Source organism: Anser brachyrhynchus (genome assembly GCF_964034855.1).
Source record: "Anser brachyrhynchus genome assembly, chromosome: 3".
Classification (NCBI taxonomy): Eukaryota; Metazoa; Chordata; class Aves; order Anseriformes; family Anatidae; genus Anser; species Anser brachyrhynchus.
This window is the reverse complement of record NC_137696.1, coordinates 101,198,150-101,218,701: the sequence shown is the minus strand read 5'-3', so window position 1 is coordinate 101,218,701 and position 20,552 is coordinate 101,198,150. Positions and strand designations below refer to the sequence as shown.

At 45.6% G+C, this 20,552-nt stretch overlaps 1 protein-coding gene across 2 annotated transcripts in view; it reads left to right on the top strand.

Annotated features, from left to right (window-relative positions):
* The first annotated feature begins 1,797 nt into the window (after positions 1-1,797).
* Positions 1,798-20,552, top strand: part of LRRC1 (leucine rich repeat containing 1) — a 70,778-nt gene continuing 52,023 nt past the window's right edge. The window contains exons 1-2 of one of the 2 annotated variants that reach the window (XM_080586008.1): positions 1,798-2,272; positions 16,908-17,025. In XM_080586008.1, the coding sequence (XP_080442134.1) occupies positions 2,114-2,272; positions 16,908-17,025 (277 nt within the window). In that variant the 5' untranslated portion in view covers positions 1,798-2,113. Of the gene's footprint in view, positions 2,273-13,326; positions 13,359-16,907; positions 17,026-20,552 lie in introns of those variants that run through there. The other variant, XM_080586009.1, reaches the window with a different exon arrangement.

Here is a 20,552-nt window from a genome sequence, read left to right as displayed (position 1 = left end):
GGCCGCCTGCTGAGACCCGCCGAGGACTACGGCTGGATGTGCTCCTCCTCATCTCCACCTCTGAGATCTTGGGGCCAGAGTCCCGGATCCCTGCTTTTGCCAGGCCCTGCGCTGGTGCTCAACGCATTTGTTTGATTTTCTCCTGTCTTCTATGCCCTGTGGTTATCTAATCTCATGGCCAGGGGTTGGGACAGCCTGAGAACGCTGGTGCACACCCACCCTGTTTATAAGCATGCGTGGACACATTCATGAGCTTCATGGGTGCTGCAGAAGCTGAGCAAGTCTTTGGCTTAAATACTGCAGAGTTGCTTGCCCACAGTATGGGGGCACACAGTGAGAAAACTGATCTCGAAGCCCTGCTGAGGATACCGTCAGGTGAAGGTCCTCCTTTCTTTCACGCGCAAGACGAAGATCAGTCACAGCTCTCTTTTTGTGTGTGTGTGCTATAAACATCTCGTGCACTTGCACTGGATTAAAATTATGTTGGAAACCCAGTTGTGGGTCTTGGAGGGGAAATGCTGACCCGTTCTCTCGAACACACATTTTTAATCATGTTAAAGTCAGAAATCAGTGTAACTGATCATTTCCTGTGGATTTCCAAAAAACTCTGCAGTTTAGTTGTTATCAGGTCAGCAATATTTAAAGCCTTTTGCAAGCAGGCTAGCAGATTTCTTTACATACTTTATTTAGATACATTGGGAGTTTCCTTTTTTTTTTTAATTTATTGAATGTATTGGTTGAAGAAATAAATTCTTCCTTCTGACAGATCCTTAAGGTACATATGTGTGAAATGTATTATTATATAATAATGCGTATCAGTGGTAATTTTTTAAAAGTTTCTTAGCAATCTGTAACAGTACACAGTCCTAAAATGTCCTTTTAACAACTAAAAGCGGGCAGACCCCTGCGATTCCCACAGAAATTACACAAATTTATCTTGCAAGATTTATCAGTTAAGAAGAAAATTGCCCTTTTATGACTAGGTATTCTGAGCAGCACGCAGGGGCAGAGGCTGCTGTGATGAACTTCCCCCTTTGCCCTGTTCCTGTATCTGCACGCAGTTATAATTAGGCAAGAAAACAGCAGTATTTCAAGAGAAACTCTGACGTCAAATGCCTGCTTCCGAGCGTGTTTTATGTCCCTGTGTGGCTCCCCAGACCAGCGCTGGGCAGCCTCCTGGCGGGGATGCTCCGGCCGGGGGGCTGAGGGTTTGGGAAGGGGATTTTAGAATCACAAAATCATAAAGGTTGGAGAGGACCTCCGAGATCATCTGGTCCAACCATCCCCCTACCACCACTATCACCCACTAAACCATGTCCCTAAGCACCAGGTCCAACCTTTCCTTGAACACCCCCAGGGACGGTGACTCCACCACCTCCCTGGGCAACCCGTCCCAACGCCTGACGGCTCTTTCTGAGGAGGAATTTCTCCTCATTTCCAACCTGAACCTCCCCTGGCACAACTTGAGGCCATCCCCTCTGGTCCTATCGCTGGTTACCTGTGAGAAGAGGAGACCCCCAGCTCCCCACAGCTTCCTTTCAGGTACTCGTAGAGGTTTCAGGGAGCCTTGAGGATAACAGCATACAAATATTTTTTAATGGCACGGTCTGCAACAGCAGCAGCGTCCCGTACCTGCAGTTACCCTGCCCGGCGTAAAGCAGCGGGGAAAAGCCAAACCCGGCCGCGACCCCCGGCCCGGAGCGGGCAGGGCAGGGCCGGGCAGGGCCGGCTGGGGACCCCCCGGCAGCACGCCGCGGCCCCGGGGCGGGCCCCGCTGATGTCAGGCGGGACGGGGGAGGGAGGAAAGAGGGAGGGAAGGGAGAGCAGGAGGGAGGGAAGGCAGGGAAGGAGGGGGAGAGGCCGCCGTGTTCCGGGTCAGGCGCGGGAATGCGCGGCGGCCGCCAGCAGCGCTGCGCCCGGCGCCCCGCGATGCCCCTGCGGGGACGGCAGCGGCCCGGCGCCGAGCACTAGGGGCGGCCGCTCCCGGCTCCGGCTCCGGCTCCTTGGCCGTCCTCCTCCCACCCTCCGGCGGCCGCCTCGCTCGCCCGGGGGCCGCTCCTCGCCGCTGGATGCGGCTTGCCCGCCGCTTCCCCCCCGGCGGGGCGTCGCGGCGATGTTTCACTGCATCCCCCTGTGGCGCTGCAACCGCCATGTGGAGTCCATCGACAAGCGGCACTGCTCGCTGGCCGCCGTGCCCGAGGAGATCTACCGCTACAGCCGCAGCCTGGAGGAGCTGCTGCTGGACGCCAACCAGCTGCGGGAGCTGCCCAAGGTGAGCGGGGGTGTTTCGGGGTTTAGGTGTTTTCGGGGTTTAGGGGCGGAGGCGGGGACCGCGGGCAGGTGCCCGGTGGCAGCGGGGTGCGGGAGGGGGCAGCGCGGCCATTTCACGCCGGGCTGGGGCAGGCCGGGCCGAGCCGAGCGGTTACCGCTCGGCTCGGCCCGGCCTGCCCCAGCCCGAGCGGATCCTCTTACCCCGACCCCATAAAGGAGGGGAATTGAGCCAGCGTGGCCCTCGTCCGCCCCGACCACTTTAAAACACCCCCCTCTGGCAGATAACAACGTGCACGTCTCTCCCTACGCTACTCCCAGGAACTACCTTGCGCTCCTTCCTTTCATCGCCACAATCCCCCTTTACTCGTCAGTGCCTCGCTTCCTCCAAAAAAAAAACCAACCAGATTCCTGTTTATACAGCTTTTCGGTAATAAAAAAAAAGCGATGCTTCTCTCAACCCAGCTTCACGGCGTTGGGGACGTGCAGGCTGGCACCTGGTGGCTTTGCTGGAGAAACTTTATCGCAGGATAGCTCCTAATGAGATACGCTCCTCAACCCGACAGCTACAGAGCGCGATCCACGCTTGGCTTGGTAAACCAAGGGCGTTTTGCAGAGCTTCCTCGTTAAACTTCAGGCTCCTCACACGCCGCCGTGAGCTGTGGTTGGTAACAGGAGAGGGGAAGCGTTATCGAGAAGCTGTACCTAGGAGTGTGAAACTCTTCCTGCCTTGGAAGCTGAGCAACTGAGCTTAGTAGCCAGAAACGTGTTCAAAAGCACCTTTGTTTCTACCTGAACCAAAGTTGGTCTGTTCACGCTAAAACTTAAACAGCATTACTTTTTTTTTTTTTTCACACTCATTACTCTTACGTAAACTTCTTCTCACGTAATAAGAGTAAGTATGAGGAAGAAGTCCTTGTACAGACAGCAGTAAAGATGTTTAGTTGAAATGACTTTATTATATATTTGGCTTTTTCTTCTGAAAAACCCAGAAACAGGTTTGTGCCTTGTTGTGACTGAGCTCTTTATCCTTCTGAAGTAGAGCAAAACTGGTTTACATAGCCTCAGTGTGGGTGCTATTTTTACTTCCAGCAATTTCTGCTGGCTTTGTGCACAGGCTAGGCGCATGAGCCTTTTTTTTTTTTTTCTGTGTGTGTGTACTGGACTTTTTTCATAGTGCTGGCTTTCAAGCTTGTACCCTTTTTATTATAGGAGTACTGAATGTGTGTGGTTTGAATCCCACTGCGAACTATGGCTCTCCCTTTGAAAAAAAAAAACAAAACAAGCCCCCCCAACTGGTGGCTGTGTACAAATATAAATGGTGAATGCAGATATGTCTGTTGTTCGTGGTATTACATACAATTTATTTCTGAAAATAGACTGCAGCTATTCATTGTTTCTCTTCTTCCTTGAACTGTAACTTATGAAATGGCCTTTTTTGTCCCACGATAACTAAAGAAGACCACTTCTTCCCATTACTTAGATATGCGTGCATATTGAGTCCTGTACATGTAAAAAACAAACAAACAAACCGGAGGGGGGACCAGAGTCCTTGGCATTGTAGTAGAATCAAGGAAATAAAGTTGAAGATTTTCTTCTTATGTGCATGGATCAGATTACAGTAGTGCCTAAATATACTGTAGGAATATGTTTGTGGGCTTTTGGCTGTGGTAGGAGGAATCCAGTGAAATACAACTGCGGAAGCATACTTGCATTATCTGTCCGGAATACATTCTGCCTTCTCTGCAACATAGGAAGGCATTTTTATTAGGGCTTTCTGCAGTGACCTATGAACTTTCCTCGTCAGTTCCTTATTAGTGGTTTCTGATAAGTGGAATATAGTGCCTTCACCTCAGATAAATGTTGACTCTGTAGGTATTTCAGGTACAAAAAATACAGCTGCAGTCCTGGATGTGATACCAATCTACTGAAGCTGGAAACAGATGGGAAGAACCTCGCTTGAAGTTTCTGCTAGCAAATACGTTTCAAAATTCTCCTGTAGGAATCTGGCTCGGGAGAACAATGGAAGATTTTTCTTTGAAAGTTAGCTACAGGATAAACTGTTGGTTCTCTGTATTAGAAGGTTAGTGTGATGAAAAGTGCAGAACTGGAAATATGTACAAAAAGCAGGGACACACCATACCTCTTGCACAGAAAACACTAGGGAAATCATGAGGGTGTGTAATTAACAAACTGTTAGGTCAGCATAGATCTTAGTAGTCATGAGGCCCTTAATCTCCTGCGGTGCATTATAATGGTCTTACCTTGCTTAAGTTTCCTATCTATGTGGATAAAGGCAGCAATGCAAAATGAAGCCATGATTAGGCTCAGTTCGGTCCTTAGCACGTCCGGAGACTTGTTTAACTCTCGGTGACTTGCTCGTTAGACAGATTCCCATACTTGACAAAGTCCTGAAGTTCACAGCGATCTGTGCTGATTCCCAGTGAATCATCTGCAGACTGCTGATGCCGTCCGTGATGTATTCCGTAACACCAGTGAGGCATTCGTGTTGCTGAGATGTTTGTGATCCTCCTCAGGAAATTTCTGCTGTAAAGGCTCACCGTGAAATAATGAGGAAGGATCACTCCGTAGGCTGTTTGACTCACAGTGGAAGTTACAATAGCGGAATGAATGAGCAAAACCGTAACTGCTGCCCTGATCTTCATTCTGTGCTTTGGTAATTTAGACCTCATCTTCCTAATGTGGGGAGGAGCGGTCTGAAATGGCTGTTACAGCAGGCAGGAGGTCTTGTGAATACTCCTCTGGAGCCAAGCAGGTATCGGTGAGATCTTTCCTTGGCCATGCAGCAGCTCCGAGACACTGATGCCTGTTTTATCTCCAGACATCTGCTTTCCTTCCACTTGCGCATTTTTTTGCCCCTTAAAGCTTTCCAAGGCAGATAAATATCAGCACGTGGCACATTGGAGTAGATGGACTTTCTGCATTTGTTTTCCTTCCTGTGGTATGTACTAACAGGGTCTATTATAGGAGGGTGTAGTAACTGCTGAAAGGTTCTGCTGATTTCTGCCAGGCTGATGGGGCAGCTTGTGTTGGATGCACAAACTTCCCCCCTTCTCACCTGTTTCTCCCTGCCTCCTTCTGTGTTAAGTACCAGCTTTGGTTGGTTGGTTACACCAATGAAAGAATACTCTCCAGCACGCCCTAAACCCCCTGTTTTGAGGTACAGAAGCAGTCTGAGGCTTGCTTAATGTGCAATATTTGCTAACGTGCTTATTACTATTTTTGTAGGGCAGTAGAGCATGGCACACGCTGAGATCCTGTGCAAAACACAAAAAAAACCCCAACAAAATAAACTCAAAAAGCTCCCAAAAGACAGAAAACAACTTTAAAAAGTGCTGTAGTGTCGTGATTGGAAAAGACCAGCAGAGAAACTCAAAAACACTGGTGCATTATGAGAGTCATCTGAGCTATTCCTAGGAGAGGAGAAACAGGAAATAGTCTTGAATTATTTTGAAAGAATTACTTTGTTGGGTTTATTTCTGTTGTGTTGGCTGGCCAAAACGTATGGTAGAAGTCTTCACTTGTTTCTGAGGGGACAAGAAGGGTTGATCTGGAAAACATTTGAAAAAGAGATGTCCGAGAAAAGATGTCTCAGTTCCCCGTTATTTCCGCTCCTCACCTTGTTTTCTCCTTTGTGTGTTTACGCACACGTGGACCAAGACAAGAATGGGCAAACTTGGCTCCTCTGACCCACTCTTCCCTACATTTTTTTTTTGTATATACCAGTCATCCTCTCAGGAATAGAAATACAAGTTAATCTTTTTGATTTGTATGGTAACTTTAAAAAAAAAAACCTTTTTGCTACTGCACAGCGATGCTTTTGGTTTGCCTTTTCAGTAAGTACTCCTGTTCTTTTCCTAGGCCTCTCTAACTGCTCTGCCCCATTCCCCAGATTTCTCCTTCCTTCCACTCCCCCGTGACCTGATAGAGACCTTGCCTGTGCTCGTGCTGACAGTGACCTTTCTTCTCTCTTACCACCGCATGCACATACCTTCCCTTCCTCCCCTGCCCTTCGGTGTCCCAGGATCTTGCTCACTTCCTCCAGTCTAAACAGCTCTTTCTGCCTTGTGTTTCTGCTCCTTGCTTCCTCTCTTTCACATCCCTTCTGTGCCTGATTCTTGACTGCCCTTATTTTTTTTTTTCCCCTTTGCACTCTGCTCTCTCCCCTTCCTTTCTCCAGCCTCGCAGACTCCATCTCCCACTCTTGCCCTTCCTGCAGGATGAGCCAGCCTGGTGGGATGTGCTGGAGGAGCAGGCTGTACTATTAAGCTGCTGGTGGTTTTCCACAATACTGAGGTCTCTATATCCCTTCTTGGCAGATGCGGATATTTTCCCACAGAACAGCAATTTCTAGCTGTCAGCATGCTTCTCACCGCTTCTGCTTTACAAGACAAATTAAAGAGCTGCGCCCTTCGGTCTCAAAAGGAAGGGCTTTGTCTAGGGCCAGTTTTGTAGAGGGTGGCTCTCCTTTAAAAAAAAACAATCCTCATCGGTGTTGGATGCGGGCTATCCTATCTAAGTGCCTTGCAGTGAATCTTTGGTGTGTCTGATTTGATTGGGAAAAAGCATGTGGTCACCAACATGCACAGAGCAACATCAAGATGTAGTCTGTGATTTTTTCTGAAGCCTGGACCAGTTTTATTTTCCTCGAGTGAAAACTTGGGGGCTAAGCTGTAAGGTGTAGCGTATCATTTGCTACGTGTCAAGAACTACACTTCACTGAAGAACAGGCTTTCTGGCAAATTGCTTTGATGGAAGAAAATAACACATTCTGCATGATGCATTTCGGTAGCTAATCTCATGAAAAGCACCAGGTAAAAATAGGGTGCTTTCAATTCTATAGATCAGTCTGACGTCCATTAAATGTTGTCTCCTACTTCTGTGCGTTAGAATTTAAGGGCCAGGACATCTTGTCAGCTTAATTTTGCCGTCTGTGGAATTTGCTGCGTTGTTTTTGTTTTCTTCTTCCCTGTTTTGCAGAAAATTGGAATTTCTTACAAACCTTTGAGTGCAGTATTACAATGTAGCTTTTATCTTAAATCACTAGCAGTTTTTTTTTGCCTTGGTGAGTAGTGGAAATAGCTTGACTCTTGTTTTGCTGCTGTTTTGTCTCGTGACTGCTACGTTGTTTTCCTCAAAGGATAAAGACCACTTTCCTATGAGACTTTGTGCAGATGTTGTTTACGTGAAAACTCCAGTGGGGAAAAAAAAAAAAAAAATGTTACGTATGCACTTAGTTTAGCTTAAGAGTCTGCTGAGCTCTTTCTTCTTTTGGAGATTATTTTTATGTAGTGTTCGCAGACGTAATCTGATGGAACTCTGAATCATTGCACTTCTCTGAGCTTACCCGTAAGTGTGTCTGTCGTTTGTGATTTTTTCTTCTCGGTGCTATATGCTAATGCTTCTCCGCAGAGTTCTTTGCCTGATGTGAGACCACGTCCCCAGGAGACCTGGTTAGGCCCTGGCCACCTCCCGTGCCCCAGTTTCCGTGTGAGAGAAACCCAAGCTTAGCACTCAGCTCGGCAGCGGCTGTGCGTCTCTTTATTATGTGTGGTGTTGAAATCCAGGGTGCTGTTATCGTAACAAAATCTTGTGAAGGCTCCCTACGGAAAAAAGTCGCTCTGTTCTTCCCATACCACACCTTGTTTTTTTGAAAATACCCTCTTTTAGACGAAATTTCACTGTTCTGCCATAGTTTCTTCCGTTATAGGCCTGAAAGATGCTTGGTTGACGGCCAGTAGTCAGCTGTGGAAAGAAATGATACACTAAACCTCTCTTTAGGTTTGTGCTTATGGGTTGTAACTGTCCCTTCTTAAAATGTAAACATCTAGAGCATTTTATTTACTTTTTTCAAATTTATAGATCTCATTGGGATCGTGGAGCTGTGGCGTGATAGCTCCCATGGCTGGAGTGCTGCGATGGACGGATATTGGCTCTGTAAGAAGAGACCGGGAAGACAAGGAGGGGGAGCTGAAGTTTGCATGACAGAGCAGAGGGGATATGTGAGGGATAAATGATGGGCCAGCTGAGAGCAGCCGGGGGTAGCATTGTTGTGGCTGTCTGCTCTGGACTGCCTGATCAGGAAGGAGTAGGCGAGGCCTTCCTCAGATGAGTAGATGAAGAAACCTCGTGTTGGCAGACCCAGGTCCTTGCGGCAGACCCGAACCAGCCTGACATCAGCTGGAAGGACAGTCGTAAGCAACCCAGGAGGTTTCTGGAGTGCAGTGGCGATAACTCCTGACACGGGTGGTGGAGGAGTCAAAGAACAGAGGTGCTGTGCTGGGCCTCTGCTTATAACCAAGAAAGGACAGATCGGGATGTGAAGGTCAGGGGTGCCATGGCTGTAGTGGTCCTGAGATGGTGCAGTTTGGGATCCTGAGAGGAGGGAGCAGAGCAGAAGGCAGGATCTCAACCATGGGCTTCAGGAGAACATACTTGGGTGTGTTCAGGAATCTGCTTGGGGGAATCTGCGGGAGACTGTTCAGGAGAGCTGGCTGACTTTCATCGATTGCCTCTAATCTCAGGAAAGGCCATTCTGATAAGCAGGAAATCAAGCAAAGGTGACAGGAAGTGTACAAGGATAAAAAAGAGCTCAATGACACTCAGACATAAAAAAGGAAGCATAGAGCAGGTTGGAGCATGGACAGGTGACCCAGGGACACTGTACGGGGTTAAAAGCGCCAAAGCCTGTTTGGAGCTGAATGTGGAAAGGGCTGATGGGGGCAAGAAGACAAGCAGGTACCTCAGCAGCAAAAGGAAAAAAATGTGGTCCTGCATTTGAGTGGGGCAAGTGACTTGATGACAGGAGGACACTGAAAAAGCTGAGGTACCCAAAGCCGCCTTCATCTTGGTCTCTACTGGTAAGACTGGCCCTTAACAATCCCAGGTGCCTGAGACAAGTGAGGAAAGTCTGGAATAAGGAAGACTTACTTTTAGGTAAGGATCAGGTTAGAGAACAGTTAAACGATGTGAGCATATACCTGGGACCACGGGACCTGACAGGAGACACCCATGAGTGCTGAGCGAGCTGGGCAATGTCACTGTGAGGCCACTCTTGATTATATTTGAAAGGTTTTGGTGATCAGGAGAAGATGCGCAGAACTGGAAGAAAGCAAATGTTCCCCGCATCTTCCTGTTGAAAATAGGAGTGACTACAGGCTGACCAGCCTCACCTGTGAAGGTGCTGATGAAAATCCTCCTGGAAGGCAATTCCAGCCATGTGAAGGACAAGAAAGTGGTTGGGGGTAGTTAACGTGGATTTATGAAGGAGACATTTTCCTTAACCAACCTGATAGCTTTTTCCAGTGAGATGAGTGGATGAGGGTGAAGTAGTGGATGTTGTTTGTCCTGCCTTTAGCCAGGCCCCTATAAATACAGATAGCTGTGTTGAAGGATCCACATAAGTTTATTATCAGCTAATTGTCTCTTTATTTTTTTCTGCTAGCATCCAGATTCTTCTGTTGTACTGCTTAAGACTTGAAAAAAGTACTGTGCCTTTTGACATGAGATTTGAAAGACTGTGATCAGATGGGAACAAAGTAAAAACTTACTCTGGTGTCCCCCACAAAGTGTGACTTTGCTGTTAATGGCCATGAGGTTGATTGTGGCACATTTTTTGGCAAATTTTATTTGAAATCTGCTTGGTCGAAAGTATTTCCTAACGGCATTTTTATTTGCTTATTTATTTATTAAATTTATTCCTCCCAACATCAGCAGAACTCAGCTGTTACTAGGTGTGATTTTTGACCTCAGCTGGAAGAAAGGAATGAGGTGGTTATGTTTCAGTACTTCCAACTGTTTTTGTCCTGTAAAGGGTGTTTTGTTATAGGAGATTGGTAGAGCCCCCTTCTCCATGTGATGTACATACAAGGATAAGACAAGGTTTGGGGGCAGAAATTATACAAATGTAGCTCTGAAATAAGTTTTATGATTATACATAGTTATTTTTCTAATTATATCGTTTGGTCTAATAAAAGATGTTACCTCCTGCCAACAATCCTGTATACTAGAAAAATGCATGCTACCAATTCATTAGTGAGATTAAATGCTTTTTTTTTTTTTCTTCTCTTCAAAGGGCAAGTGCATTTAACTGCAATGAATCCGTGTTTTGTTGTAGCAGATGCTTTCTGGCCTCTCTGAAAGGCAGCGATATTTCCTCCTATCTTGGTACTCTAATGGCCATGGCATTGCATGCTTGTTAAGCTGTGTTGCCTCTGCTTAATCAACATATAGGAGAAAATAAATCCTTGCCAACTACAAAACAGTACGAGGCAACCTGTTCATTGCTCGGTGGAGCAGCATTTTGGTTCTTTTCTGTACAGCAGGAGGAGAAGGTGAGTGGTAACAACCTAGGCTAGCTCCTGGAACCAGCCCATCATTGACTCTAGCTCAGAAAGTGGCAGGCCCTTTGAAAATAGGGGCCAGAAGAGGGGCAGGTAGGTGCTGAATGCCAGCTGCAGCGAGGCAGCTGTTGTCGTCTTTGCTCTCCCTCCTGTAGACCCTTCCTCACCGCACCCCTTCTGCCTGGCTGACCCTTCATGTCGGGCTTTGCAGCGTCACTGGAAGGGGAGATAGCAGTTGTAACATCTGGTTCTGCTTAGGATGGGCTGTGAGCTTTCATTAATCCTTTATTTTGTCATGAAAATTAATCATTTTATTAGTGTTTCTTGGGGATTCCTGCTTGAATGCCTGCCCCTGTGCTTTGTTCCATTATTATTCATGACGGCAGACTTGGTGCTAGGATGCTGCAATACCAAAGTGCAGTTTCAGCAAATTCTACAGGTGTAGCTTGAGCATATGAAAGTCTTTTACCATGCCAAAAACTTGTAGCAATTCAGTTTCTGCCACGAAACACGGGAGGACAGAATGAGAGACCTCAGGTACGTGGAGCAGGCGTACGTTTGCTGTCTTTGTGCTGGCTGCTGAAGGGAGATTCATTGCTCCAGAGAAAATCCAGCAGCTGCTTCCAGAAACGCTCCGAGATAGAGGCATCAACTGCATGGGGACTCTGCTGTTCTGCACTGCTAATTAGTCCCTGTCCTCAGAAATCGTTTCAGTAGCTTGCTTGGTACTTGATTTGAAAATTAGCTCCTGTTTTTCCTGGAGGAGGAAGAGGGATCAGTGTTTGTGAAACCTCTTCGGAGCTGTCCCTGCTCACAGGTGAAAGCAGCTGAGGTGACTGGAGGGATCCTGATCGGATGTTTATAGCAAGCTTTGGTAAAGTCCACACAAGGCTTCACTGGAGCCTGCCAGAAGCTCACTACACCTCATAAATCCAGAAGAGGATCCTGCTCCCTAAGTATTTTGTTGTGCACCTCGTTTGCCTGTGCTTCTCAAGCGCGTTGGTACTGGGGGGGCTGCAGGAGTGGGTTTTGTGGGAAGAGTCCAGGAGCTGCCCCACGTTACTGGCAGCAGTCTCTGGGATGGATTTAAGGTGAGGATGCAGAGGGTTAGTTAGTTAGTTAGGATGTAGTGTTAGTTAAGGTATGGCATCGATGTGTCCTGTTCTCTTGGGACCTGTAGTGCTGAATCACCTCTACGCGTCGTCTTTCAAAGGATCGACTGCAGACGACTTCTTTCGCCAACCCTCCCTAAAGGGTGGTAGAAAAGGAATGAGGAAGATGTTGCCCTTTCCTCCTCGTGCTTGCCCTTCTTGCAAGCACAAGGAATGTGTTTGTATGTGTGCCTGTGCAAGAACTTATACTAAACACGTCCCCGGGAAGCAGTGCGCTAGCATTCAGTGCTGCTTCTGCCCCGGGAGATTTGAACCTTTACCTCCTGGTGTCCTGACCACCCAGCTGCATGTTAGCCTAAAGAAGGGTTGCGTTCCCCTGCTCTCTTGCTGAAACCCTAAAATGGTGCAAACAAAGAAGTGGCTTCTAGGGACCAAAAGCAAGTGCTTTTGTAGGTTGGTGATTTGAGACCTCCGGTAAGGTCCTGAATCACCAACTTAGGTTGGATGTTAGGAAGAACTTCTTTACTGAGAGGGCTGTTAGGCATTGGAATGGGCTGCCCAGGGAAGTGGTTGAGTCACCATCCCTGGAGGTCTTCAAGAGACGTTTAGATGTAGAGCTTAGTGATATGGTTTAGTGTAGGACTTGTTGGTGTTAGGTCAGAGGTTGGACTGGGTGATCTTGGAGGTCTCTTCTAACCTAGATGGTTCTGTGATTCTGTGGAGTGGTGGAGAGAGTCATGCTGGCCATGTCATAAAGTTACCTCATGGGTTTAATGCTGTATCTTGTTTGCTGTTTTGTTAGCTTACCAAAACTGAAATCTTCCTGAAGCAGTACAAAAGGGGTGGAGGAAACTGATTTCAATTTTAGCTATCTAGGTATTGAAAGAATACAGTTAACTCATCAACAGAGATGAACAAATAAAGCCAAGGCTTTTCCCCTTGATTTTGTTTACAGTGTAGGAGAAGAAAATGAAGCCTGAAGAAAGATTTGAAGCAGGAATGCAAATAGGCGTTAAACTGCCTTGAAATTACTCTGTGCTACGTTTTAGTCTAAAATGCAGATACGCTTTAACTGGGCATTTACACCTTTGGAAAATGGGTGTAGTAAATAGAGGTGGTGGTTAAAGAATCGGGACCAGGCCATGTACTGTGTCTTGGTAATTTACTTACTCTTTGAATATAATACTGTAGTTACTTAAAAGAGCCTTAAAAACTGAGGCAGCTTGCATATTTTGAAAGTCCTCGTTGGTGTCAAAGGAAACCATGACATAAGAGCAAGTGCTTAGAAATTTTTAAGCTTTTCAACAACAGCTCAGCTGCACACGGCAAAAAAGAAAAAAAATAATCTGTCTAGCCTGTGTAAATACAACCCTGGAAATAGAGTTAATTTGCAGTGTTCCTCCTCCTCCTCCTCTCTCTCTTGTTTCTATTTCTGCTGAAGATTAGGCTGTAGATTATGTTAAAGTCTCTAGTTTTTGTTCTCTTTGCTGCTAGTAAACATTTGCCCTTTAAATAGAAACATTTTGCTTGAGACAGCAATCATTTATTTGTGCCACCTGTGCCAAGCGGTTTGGAGTTTTGCTTTGCTGTGTCTCCAGCCCTGCTGTAGCTGCAGGTAGGTCTGTGTGCCCGGTGCCCTCCTCTGTTTTTAATTTCAGTTTCCGGTTGTTTTCATCTATTTCCATTTTATTTATTTATTTATTTATTGCCAGGAAAGGTGCCGAAGCATTCAGGCAGCATTCGTGGGCATTCATGTTTTTGTTCTAGGAGCGGATCATTCAAAGGAAGCCAACGACATGTGTTGTTTTGGCCACTTTCCCAGGAGAAAATCTTGAGTTTTATCAATCCAACAGGCCTGGCTTAATACTGTTAAGTTCAGTTTCTAGCATGGAGAGTGCCAATGGTAATGGTATTTGTAAAAGACCAAAAAAAAGAAAAGTGAAAGTGGGATCACACTTTTTTTTTTTTCAATTAGTCGCTTGCTCATCTTTTTTTTTTTTTTCCTTCCATTGGCTGATATTTACCCAATTTTGTCAGAATGAAGTTGTTGGGATTTTTGTTTTGTTTTAGTATATGGCTGGGCGGAGACTTGCTTAATTTTCCAGTGGGAGAAGGGCTCTATTCAGGACGTGTGTTCTTAGAAAATCCCCCTAAGAGGAACCTCTATGCATTCTTTGATAGCAAGAAAAGCTTCAATTTAAGGCTGGAAATTGCCTCTAAATAGAAAGTTGTAGGCTTCTTTAGTGCTGATGCTCGTGGAATTATTTGTCTCATGGAGGCCCTGCTAATTAGGCTGGCTGAACCGAGCGGCATTAAGAGTGTTGCCAAGCTACCCGTGGAGCCGTCGGGGCTGCAATCAAACCCTGCTATTACGGCGTGCGGGGTGGATGCTCTCCTGTGACCCGGGTCCAGCTAACCAGCGGCTGTAAGGCGCTTTGCTCCTTGTTGCAGCTTTTCAAGCAGGGGCTGAGCTCTGGCCAGTGCATCACAGGAGGAGCACGTCTCTGCTTGGCGTATGCTGGAGCCGTTAACAAATTTGATCTGTATGTTTCCACTCGCTGATCTCTCTTCTGCATGCTCTTGGTTCTGTTTCTTCCCTGTGGACTTCCTGACAGGTAAAACAAGTACAGCAAAAAAAGAGTTACGGCTTGGTTCGCCAGGAGCACTCGAGAGCATTAGCACCGTGCCTTGGTAAAGGAAGAACCGTTGCTGAGATGGGATGTAGTAGCCATCCAGGAGTGATTAAGTTCTGTAGTTTAAAGGGAAAAAAAAAAAAAACAAAGCAAGAAGTTCAAAGAAATGCCATTCACCTAACTGCAGTTTATGATTTTATCTGGCAAATGGTGTCATTCATTAAAAATTGTTATGCAAACTAGAAATAGAGCTCCCAGTTCACGTTTCTTTGAAGTAGTCGGTTACAGAAACAAGAATGCCTTTAAATATTACATAGCTTGTTTGTTGCATGTGTGTGCTTTGCACATCTAGTGACCGTATGCAACCCTGATGCACGGAGAGGTGAGGGCCCGTAAACCTGCCAAGGGATGCCCACCTCCTAATAGCTTTTTGATCACCGTTTTGTCTTCTAATCGCGTTCCTTCCATCTTTTAATTACGTTCCTTCTGTTTTTTCTCACTTGCAACTGTAAAGGATCTCTGGCAGGACAACTGGTGCTTACGGAGAAGGCTGGTATCAGCGCAGCAGCGTTTGTAACTGGTCTGTAGGTCAGCAGCTGCAAAGTGCCTGGGAAAATCTCTGCAGTGAGACACCTTGGCGGTGCTTTTTGCCGAGTATTTATTTTGGCCAGCGCTGGGACGGATTAGGATCTCCTCTGTGGGATGTACTCCTGTATTTTAACAAAAGTATCTTTAAGTGCTTTTCTCGGCTGTTGATGGATTCTTGCTTTTGTCGTATTAACAAGTATTTAGCAAAAGGGGTGCAGTTGTTTTAGAAGATAATACGTTCGTGATAGGAAAATGCAGTTAGGGATCTGGTGAGGACAAAGAAGGATTAAAAAAAAAGAAACAGATTTGTGTCTATTTTAATTGTAACACATTTTTATAGAGCTTAAAATTGCTTACAATTTTACGTTTCATCTTCCACTTAAAATTTTAACGCCGTTATCAGAGCCTTTAATGCTTTCAGAGGAGGAGTGCCGTTCTCAAAATGCCTTTTAATTATCCTGTTCACATCTAGCGCACCTTCTGCTTGCTGAGTGTTTAGAAACTTTTCAGAGCTCTGTCCTTTTTAATCCCTGCAAGGAAGCCATGGTTTTGAAGGAAAACATTTATTTCAATCACGTTCTGTTTTTCTGAGACAAGGAACAAAAATGTGTATTGAAACTGTGCTGGGGTTGCAAAGTCTTATAATTAAAACCTGATTTATGATCTTGGGCATAGGGCACTCAAACTAAGATTGAAAACCTGTACCATAATAACAGATTCAGAAGACGGTCTTTTACCTTGTATCCTAGTAAGGTGCCTGTCTTACTGCCCCTTGTCAAGGCGATTTAAGGTAGAATTGGCTGATAGTCAGAAAACTCACTTAGAGCACCTTAAAAAAAAAAAGCGCTAATTTCCAAGAATGGATTTTAGATGATTAAACAGAAGCTGATACCCAAAACCTGCTAGCATCTTCCTGTTGCCCCAGAAGTTTCCAGAGGGGAAGAGAGCACAAGGGTGCAGGCGTGCACGCGTGCTGCCAGTGGATGGGATGGGCAGGCTCTGAGTGCTGTGTAAAAATGCCTGTGCAGCCCAGAGGCCCCAAACCCTCAAAATACGAGGAGTCCAGCCAGTCGTGGTCAAGACTATGTGTGTGTAACAGCACTGGGTGCTGCCCAAATCCCCACTGCTTGCAGTCACGCTCAGCCAAGTGCCTAGCTTGAAGAGAGGAAGGCTGTGGTGAGATGAGGGCCCTCAGCCTGTCCGAGGGATGCCTACATCTTCGTAGCTTTTTAAAGCCCATTTTGCTTTTCAGCCACCAGCTGCTCCTAGCACCTGATCCGTGCCCTGTAAGGTTGACCCGAGGAGCAGTGCCTGCTCCTGGGCAGCTGCCTTGCACTGAAGATGCCACTTGCATGCTTTGGCTCCTCCTCATGCTGGAGAGACTTGAAATCAGGTGCATCACACACAACTTTCATTAGTCCTTCTGAAACTGGGCCGGTCTGCAGACAGGAACATGGGATTTATGAGGCTGGAAGGAAAGTATTCCTGGGGGAGGCCAGCTCTGTAACCTAGCTGGTTATTGTGCTCGCCTGCTAAGACCTTGGCAGCCCCTCTGTGTGGGTTTTCTGGATCATCCTGTAGAGTGTCTGTGTGCATTAACTTCCCGGTGACCCCGGTGTGTAATTAGGATGCTTTCAATTACCCTGATGGGTAACTTCACCCCGTTAATGATGTTGAAGCAGGCACTCTGGATTTCACTAGTGTCTGTCTGCTGTGGTCTTCAATAGCTGGCTTTACAGATACAGTGTTTGCATGTAGAAAATAAAACAAAATGTTCCTTCTGATGCGGTTCTGAAAGAGGTCTGCATAACTGATTTTGAGCAATAACTTCAGCTCAAATTCTGTAAACGGCTTCCAGTTTAACTTATACATCGTGCTGTTGTTTATCAGGTTTGTGTGTGAGTTTTATGAATATCTTCTGACATGGTATTTTTTTCTTTCAGCCTTTCTTCCAACTTGTGAAGTTACGGAAACTTGGACTTAGTGATAATGAAATCCAGCGACTTCCTCCAGAAATAGCAAATTTCATGCAGCTGGTGGAACTTGATTTATCTCGAAATGGTAAGTTACAAAGTTAAGTTGTTTGATTTTTATACTGTCACATGATGTGATCTACAAAGCTGGATTAGTAGGGTTTTTCTGTCTCTGAAGCTGCTATCTACGTCCTGCAGAATGCTCTTCTGTGTAATGCATGGATCTGCCTGTAGTTCAAGATGGGAAGGAGGGAATGAGCAGAGGAGAGGCAGTGGTAGAAATACAGTAAAAAGATAATGCTTAACTGTAGTTTTGCTGTTCTGAGAGTTTGCCTTATTTTCCAATTTAAGGAATGCTTTGCCTTATTTTCCAATTTGAGGAATGCTTTAAATCCTGTTTTTATGTGTATCTGTCACTATGTTTAACCTCTTTTTCTTAAATTCTAGGGATTTGGAGAGCTCAGGGAAAGAAATTTTCCCTGAGCTCTCCAAATGCCTAGAATTTAAGAAAAAGAGGTTGAAAGAATAAAGCTCCTGTCTGCCCAAAAAAGAGTGCCTCTAGGTTAGAAGTTGAGTTCTGTATTTCTGCTGTCCTCTTTACCTGTGATTAGCAAGAGGCAGAGTGCTTGTATTTCTAGTTTTGCTTCTGGAAGAAAAATCAATCTTATCACTTGCAGAGAGAAATTCAGAAAAGGATGCTGGGAGAAACTGTATTTTAAAATCTGTTGTTGTTGGAAACCATGTGGATTTACCACTCTGTTGTAAAGTTTGCTGCTGCTCTTATAGTGTCTTAAGCCGTGATGGAATGAAATCAGCTTGGGTTTTGACCTCCTCCCCCCCTTTATTTTTTTGGTGACCTGGTGAACTTAGCCATTCCGAAAGAAGTTCGGGCCTGGTGGGTCACCTTTAGGCAGCCTTATGACCCAGTGGTCTAGAAAAAGCGAATCAGCGTTACCAAATTAGAGCAACTGTCAGCTATTTCTGCCTCCGTACATTCAGTGGGTATGCACAGAATGCTCTCTGAGGTGTGACGGGTGGGGAGGGAGAGACCAAGGCTGTGCAGCCTTGTAAATAAGTGAGGGATGTAACTGAATATTAGGAGAAAAAATAATGCATTGGGAAGCCTTTTCTTGTGACAGTTCAACATCACGTTGACTCTGTGCTGCCAAAGAATATTCAGTGGTCACCTCGCCTTCCTGTAACTATTGGAATTTTGCATCTTTCCTTTGTATTTGTTTGGTGCTTCTAATGCAATCTGGTAATCTGATGAAGCATAATGAGACTCTAGGCAGTGTCTAAAAAAAAACCTGTGAACCATATAATGTTATGCACATTTGCAAACCTCATAAAAGAAGAAAACTGGAAAGAAATCACCTAAGAAACAGAAGAGACACATTAGTTAAAATATTTTAGAAATACATGAGAATTAACTGACGCAGTATTTTGGCTACTGGGTTTGGCTGAGATGGGTGCTGTCTATGACAGATCTTATAAAAGGAAATACTGTGTTGGCTTAGTAACTCTTTTTGCCAATGAATAACTAGCTGCAAAAGAGCTGATGGATCAGAGCCATGTGAACTATTGTCAGCCTGACTTGAAAGTTGGCTTGAGAGCTGAACTGTAACAAGAACAGATGGTGTGAACATTTATGGTTGGGTAGATGCATGTGTCATTAGAAGTTACTGCACCAGGAAGTGTTTTCTAAAGTGATGTGTTGGGCTAATGCAGGTTGCAGGAAGCAATTTCTTTGCGATGTCCAAAGTCCAATGTTAATCATGCATTTTATTGCGTTGCTTATTCTTCTCCGTGGTTCATTACAGAAGGTGACTGATACTGCTGTCCTGTGCTTAATCACGTTTCAGATACTACACGACTCAAACTGAAAACAAAACGCCCCGTGAGGTGATACAGGGGTCCGCTGCAGAAGAAGGCTGATGTTACTTTCCACTGTTTAGTCTTTTTTTGGTTGTCTCACAACTCCTTTGGCTCTCCAAATTAAAAGGCAAAACACACACCATATGTGATGCTGCAGGGGGAAATTCTCACATGAGATTTTGGCTATTATAATATTTTTGTTTCTTAGCTTTGTATTTAGAACCCAACTTCCAATATGTTAGATTCGCAACCTGCCAAAGATTTCTCCTGTTCCCTGGTTTGCACTTCATCAGTTTCTGTTTTTCTAATTAAAAAACTATTTAGGGAAAAAAATGAGAACTCTTTGTATTCCTTTCAGGCACGGAAAAACAGCCCAGCTTTTCAAAATTCAGTATGCGGCATGAATAGGAAAGCGTGATGGTGACATCTGAACTTGGGAAATAAGAGATCATTGTTCTGTGTTTTTTGTTGTTTTAGCTGTCTGGTTCGCTGTACTAATTGCTTTCAGTTCTGGCCATTCTGTTTCCTCAAGAGCTTAAAAATGCAAATATAAATTCATTTAGTGATCTGTGTGAGGAGTAGCCCTCTATATTTTAACCTCTCATCAAAGGAGGAGGACGAAAGGCTTTTGAATAAACAAAGTGCTTCCATTTCCCTCTTAGTAAAATAGTAACATGCCCTCCTTTCTCATTGCCTTCTAATCCTTTGGTCTGCGTGTGATCTCGGAAGCTGCGTGAGCTGGTGCGTATGTCGGATGGCTGAACTTTGGGATGCTTCCAGCCGTGGCCTGCTGTGTTCTGTGCAGTGGTGAGGAGCTGTGTCTGGAGGTGGGTCGATTCCCCTCCAGCAGAATCCCTGCTGACCCTTCGGGGCCAGCTCTGGACGCCTGTGCAGTGCAGCGTTACGTTCTCTAAGTGTAGCTTTAGATCGTGGGCCCTCAGTAAAAATGAACGGGGAGCTGGTGTTGTTTAGCCTCGAGAAGAGGAGGCTCAGGGGAGACCTCATCGCTGTCTATAGGTACCTTAAAGGAGGCTGTAGAGAGGTGGGGGTTGGTCTATTCTCCCACGTGCCTGGTGACAGGACGAGGGGGAATGGGCTAAAGTTGCACCAGGGGAGGTTTAGGTTGGATGTTAGGAAGTACTTCTTTACCGAAAGGGTTGTTAGGCATTGGAATGGGCTGCCCAGGGAGGTGGTTGAGTCACCATCCCTGGAGGTCTTTAAAAGACGTTTAGATGTAGCCCTTAGCGATATGGTTTAGTGTAGGACTTGTTAGTGTTAGGGCTGAGGTTGGACTAGATGATCTTGGAGGTCTCTTCCAACCTAGACAATTCTGTGATTCTGTGAACTCTTGGAGTGTGGCTTTCTTAGATTCCCAGATGTTTTAAAATGCCCAAGACACGTTCATGTGTGGTAAGAATGTGCTACAGCTAATCTTTTAAGCAGTTTTTGGTTAATGAGTGAATATAGGACTACAAAACTCCTTCAAAATAAAACTTGAGAATCTTCAGCAGGTGTAAACTTGATGTTCTGTTGTTGTGGGGTGGTGTACATGAGGGAGGTCTGGTGACAATAAGGTGAGACAGCAGAGTGCAGAAGGAAGAGGGTTTGGAGAAGGCTAGGAGCCGTGTGATCTTAAACTTTTCCTTGACTGATGCTATTTCTTACTCCTCTGTGAGGATGTGTTCATGTAGGTTTCATAGGAAGCATCCCCACCATGCTTTTCTAGTCCGGATGAGGCTG